The sequence below is a fragment of the Sinocyclocheilus grahami genome, unplaced genomic scaffold, assembly GCF_001515645.1.
Source record: "Sinocyclocheilus grahami isolate Dianchi unplaced genomic scaffold, SAMN03320097.WGS_v1.1 scaffold270.1, whole genome shotgun sequence".
NCBI lineage: Eukaryota > Metazoa > Chordata > Actinopteri > Cypriniformes > Cyprinidae > Sinocyclocheilus > Sinocyclocheilus grahami.
In genome coordinates this window covers 1577126-1583138 of record NW_015505449.1, presented here as the reverse complement: position 1 = coordinate 1583138, position 6013 = coordinate 1577126, and the positions used below count along the sequence as shown (strand labels likewise).

At 37.5% G+C, this 6013-nt stretch overlaps 1 protein-coding gene across 2 annotated transcripts in view; it reads left to right on the top strand.

Annotated features, from left to right (window-relative positions):
* Window positions 1-6013, top strand: part of LOC107599678 (microtubule-associated protein RP/EB family member 2-like) — a 24306-nt gene that overhangs the window by 4258 nt on the left and 14035 nt on the right. The window contains exon 1 of one of the 2 annotated variants that reach the window (XM_016291339.1): window positions 631-882. The exons of the other annotated variant lie outside the window; for it this stretch is intronic. Coding sequence (XP_016146825.1) covers window positions 758-882 — 125 coding nt within the window. The 5' untranslated portion in view covers window positions 631-757. Of the gene's footprint in view, window positions 1-630; window positions 883-6013 lie in introns of those variants that run through there. 2 annotated transcript variants of the gene reach the window in all.

The following is a 6013-nucleotide window of genomic DNA, read 5'->3' as shown; positions in this document are numbered from 1 at the left end:
GCAAAGCTGAATTTTCAGCATCATTACTCCAGTCTTCAGAAATCAAACTAACATGCTGATTTGGTGCTCCAGAAACATTTGAATAATTATTAATGCTGTTATTGATCTATTTTGTCTTCCTGAAGACAATAATAAGATTAAGCATGCTATGCACTGTCGCATGCATTTCCAGACATTTAGTTGTGCGTAAAGAGCAGATTCATTTATATGCAGCAGTAGAGATAACGTTTAGTCATACATTTCCGGTGAGTCTTTGTCAACCCATACATATTTATTAATCTTTATCACATTTTTGATATTTACTAGTGTGGGGGGAAAAATGCACATTTTAATGCAAAATAAAAAATGAACATATTTTGGGGCCTAGATGCAGGTCTGTCATTAGGAAGAGAAACCTGAGAACTTTTTCCCGACAGACCACAAAACTATATTCCTATAAAATACATCATATATATATATAATATATAACGACGTATTTAGGAAGAGGCAAAGTTCCACTGGCTCAAATCTGAAGCACCCCTCCCAAAGTCACATGACTGTAGTTCCGTGACTCGCCTGTGAGGTCGCTGTTGAGCGAAAGACACATTCTCATATATATATATATATATATATACATATATATATACACTGTACACACACACACACACACACACTTACACTCTTACAAACGGGATTTAAACTGAGAACAAACAGGCAGGCGGCAGGGAACAACCCCGACGCCCCTTTCCTCGTCCGATCGAGTATTTCACAGAGTCAAATGCCCGGTCCGATGCAAGCTCTGTCCCCCAATGGAGAGAACAACAACGACATCATTCCGGACAGCAACGGCACCAACATCATTCCCTACAGAAAGAACACAGTGCGCGGAGAGCGCGCCTACAGGTACACCACTGCCATTACCACCCGCCGGCCGCTTTACAAAGAAACCACCGCTTTAAGCGACCTACAAACAATGCATTTAGCCGAAAATATCAAGATTATACATTTTAATCCATGCTTTCCCAATGCACTCGCTCTGGGAACCCCGGACTCCCATTACGGCTGCGTTATATCTAACGGTGGGGCTTTTCCTGAGCCAGCTATGGCGTTTCCCCGATGATGCAGTCATAAAAAACCATGTAAAACGCTGTTTAGTGAAGGCGTTCATGCTTTTGGGCTTTTTCTCAGACGTTATGCATATGATTTGAGATGGATGTATGCTGGGATGTGCGCTGACAGGGTGCTTTCCCAGGTTTTGACAGTGCATGGCCTGCATGTTCACCAAGCAGTCAGCCATTGCGTAATGTAATTCATTTCATCCTATCCCCAAAATCTGTTCAGATCGTCTGTTATGGCGTGCATATCGCGCCTAATACTGGGTGATAATCTCGTGCATCGGTAAAAATATGATTGCATGTGTTTTACGGGTCTATAAACATGTTTTGGGTTGACTGCTTTTGTTGACACTGATTTCTTGGCTCCTGAATTTTTTTCCCTCCCCCCTTCATTCCAACATCTCACTAAACTGTTTATCTTTCCTGCTAAATTTAGATGAATCTGCTCTTTAAGCACAACAGCACTAATGTCTGGAAATACAGTGTGTGTTTAAGTTTATTAAAGCCATGAGAAATTAATAGGGAGGTGCATTTGTCATCCTGGAAGAAATCTTATATAATAAGAGATGTGGGTTTTCTTGAGGGATTGGCTTCATTATTCATATGATGGTGCACTGGGAAATCAAGGAGAACGGGATTGATCTGTTGGATCTTTCTATTGGCAGTGATCTGAAACTGGCTTCGGTTAGTTTATTATGTGTAAATTGAGATGATCTTTGATATGTTCATATGCTTAATTATGCCCTGTTAATAACTGGACAGCATTGCTGTTTTACTTGTGTCAAAGTGTGGCACAAAAGAGCTTTGATTTGTTATAGTTTTTATTATTATTATTATTTTAAACAACTGGTTTGTAATAGGGATTACATTTCAGGACCATGTTGTTAAAAACTGATTTAAAAAAAGTACACAATTAATGCTTGTTTCTCCCAATTTTTTGATTTTAGGTTATTTTTGTTATCATGAACTTGATATGTTAGCGGTCCCACTGTTCAACTTTCTATAAATAAATAATCAATACTTCATACTGTATACTAAAATGTTGTGATGCCTAAAATACGTTAAGCGTCACAACATTGATTTTAAATTGGTACTATTGATTTAAGTTTGTTTTTATTTATTTTTAGACAAAATAGCATTTTAATATCAGTCATATTTAGGTTATCAGTCATAGCATGAAAAATAATCATCAGCTTATATCATGTCAGCCAGCACCCACCCAATCAAACTGTGTTTTGTGCTAAACTGAGATGTTTTAAATGTATCTTCACATCAATAGCTTTTCAAGGACTTTCAGTGGAGGACAAGCAAACCGCAATTCCTAAACAGAAAGACTTTTTTTTTTTTGTCTGAGGCAAAATTATTGGCATTCTGGTTTGACATCAAACGCTGTTTTGTGCTGGAAAATTTATATGTTTGTACATACATTTAAAAAGTACTTTGTGTATTTATTTATATGCCAAACTTTATTACTTTAGATGTTTTTCTTTGTTTAGTTTTGAGTTGAAAAAATCGGATAGACAGTTGGTGAACTCACAGTTCTGTATGAGAACAAACAAAGCTCAAAAGCTTCTATTTAACATGTGGAGCGCTCTGTATATCTTGATATTTACTTGGTGATTACCTAGTTGACATTAGGATCATGTTACACAGTGTTTATGGGCAAAACGTGCGACGCTAGATAGCAGGAAACATTCAGAGCTCTTAAAGGAATAGTCCCAAAAATGTGCTGAAATTTTATTTACCCTCAGACCATCCAAGATGTAGATGAGTTTGTTTCTTCATGGGAACAGATTTGGAGAAAAGTAGCACTGCATCACCTGCTCACCAGTGAATGGGTGCCGTCTAGGGATGCACCAAAATTTCAGCCGCCGAAAATGGCTTTTTTGGTTTTTGGCCGAAAGAGAAAAACGGCTGAAAATATATGGCACGCCGCACAGCCCAGTAGTGTTCAGCGCGCAGGTTTCTCTGGCCATCATCACTGCGTGGATATTCCTCTCTATGAATGTGTGTTCAGTTGAGTTGGTCATGGCCTATGCCAACGCTCCACTCACGTACTGCACATGATCAATAGTATAGTAGTATGCTTAGTATACTAAGTAGTAAACTTGGTCCTGTTTGCAATAGCGCTACTGTGCTGTAACATGGTGTAGTAGAGCTGTACTAGGCAACGCTGGTAAAATGACGCTATGCTCTGCTCACATGCTCTGATAATAATAGCTTTGTAGGACTGTACATTATTTGGATAATTATACAAAAATAAATTCAGTTAAATCTGATTCTGTTGCACAGAACTGAATAAAAACAATATATTGATATTTAATATTAATATATTTTTTGTCCAGTTTAATTTTTACTTTCAATAAAAGCATGGTTATTTTCATTATCATTAAAATTGAGTTAAATTAAAAAGTTGTACAAAATAATTTCTATTATTTATAATAATAATAAATAATTGTTAAAGCATTTTTGTTTCGGTTTTCGGCCAAGTGCGTCTAGAAGTTTCGGTTTCGGCCCAGAATGTTCATTTCTGTGCGTCCCTAGTGCCGTCAGAATGAGAGAAACAGCTGATAAAAACATCACAATAATCCACACCACTCCAGTCCATCATTTTAACAAAAGCTGCGTGTTTGTAAGAAACAAATCTATCATTTAAACTTTAAACCATTGCTTCTCTGGAAAAAAAAAAGTTCAAACAGTTCCACCATTGGAAAAAGGAAGTGGAAATCCCCTGTTGTCCTCTCACATCAAAATCCACTGATATATTTGTTTACAATTGTTTTCGCTTGTGAACAGTGCTTGATCTGTGCATATTTCTCTCCTGATTCAGACCAGACGACTTTTTCACCAGAAATAGCAATATTATGGATAGAGGACTCCGATTTCATCGGAAAGCAATGATTGGAAGTTAAGAACATCTTAATGATTGATATGTTTCTTACAAACTCACAGCTTTTCTCTTCACAAGACATTAACTGATTGACTGGAGTGGTGTGAATTACTTGTGGATTATAGTGATGTTTTTATCAGCTGTCTCATTCTGACGGCACCCATTCACTGCAGAGGATCCATTGGTGAGCAAGTGATGTGATGCTAAATTTCTCCAAATATGATAAAGAATTTATAGTGCTGGGTGGTATGACCAAAAATTTATATCACAGTATTTTTCAAAATTATACCGGTTTCACGGTACATGACGGTATTTTTTTTTCATGCATGACCGGGTGTTAACCATATTTTGTACTGATTGAGAGAGGAAATACTGCAGTATATTGACTTAGAATGCCATATTTTACTTTAATGATGAGTGAATATTGTCAAAAAATTCCACACTAAATAGTGACTAAACACGACCCCTTTTAATACATGTTAACCAGGAGTCACTCTCATTTATAATCACAGCATCGTCTGATAAAATCAACATGCATCTACACTAAAGAGCGGCTATGCGGTTGTTTTTGCTAGATTACTTTTTTGTCTCGTGCAGCGCACGGCCTGCGTCTGAGTAACAAACAAAAAAAACAACAAACAAAAAAGTGCATGTGATATTAACAGACGAACTACACTCATATTTATAATTCCACTCATATTTATAATTCCAGACAATCAGTAAGCTACAGGTGCTAGGAAACGCTGTGTTGTATGCATTTATTGACGAGTCGGCTGCGGTGCGGCCATCTGAATGCGCTGCTTCTCTGCCGCTCACTGCACAGAACAGACGCCGAGAGAGGGGACACTTCTCCGGGAAAGTCAGACCTCGTTCGCGGGACAGCACTGGTCGAAATCTTCCAACTGAACCATATAAGGTTTATCCAAAAAAGTCGCTAGGTTTGTCAGCAGTGTTGGGGAAAGTTACTTTTAAAAGTAATGCATTACAATATTGCGTTACTCCATAAAAAAGTAACTAAATACGTTACTTAGTTACTTTTTATGGAAAGTAATGCGTTATATTACTTTTGCGTTACTTTTTAAATATGAGCAGGGCTTGATTGTTTTTAGTATAAGAAGTTATATTTATAGCAAATGTAAAAGCCTTTCACACCAAAAAGTGTAATGAATAAACCTCAGGCTGAAGGGAAAGTACATTCACGTCTGTACAGTAGAACGCAGGAGAAGAAACACTCTTCAGCAATAAAAAAAAAACAATGAAGCACAATTGTTAGTTTATCTAAAGTCATTTTTGCTTATTAGTATGGTTAAAAGTAACTCAGATATTTTCTTGTAAATTAAAAAAGTAATGCGTTACTTTACTAGTTATTTGAAAAAAGTAATATGATTACATAACTTGCGTTACTTGTAATGCGTTACCCCCAACACTGTTTGTCAGTATGAATATTCTATGGAAAAAAGCCGCTAAAAGGGTCTGAAAGTTGCTAAATCTAGTGCTAAAGTCGCGCTTGTGTGTGTGAGAGAGGCGGGAGCTGATGGCAGGGGGCTGTGGATATTTGTGGCAGTCAATGTGGATCAGTGTTGCCAGATTGGAAATGTCCAAGTATCGTACCAGAAGCTCAAAATTATCATACACAAGTCAAACGTACAGAATACAGATATTTATCTAAACCAACAACTTTTTGACATGACCTACAAATTACCACAATAGATGACTAGGCGTACTGTGTTTACATTGGACGCAAACAGTGTGACAAAATACTATAAACCATTATAATCTGCGACTGGATGCGACACGACACATTCCCGACAGTAAACTGATGCCTCGTTCAATTTATGACGTATTAAAATTATTTTTAACACTCACTTGGTCGCGTCCAGTGTAGACAGACTTTAGCTGTTAATTCCACATCTGAGCCGCTGTCATCGGAAGCCTGTGTGTTGCCAGATGTTGAGGGGGTTCTTGCCGTCATGGACCGGCTTTAAAGGGGTCATATGATGCGATTTCAAGTTTTCCTTTCTCTTTGGAG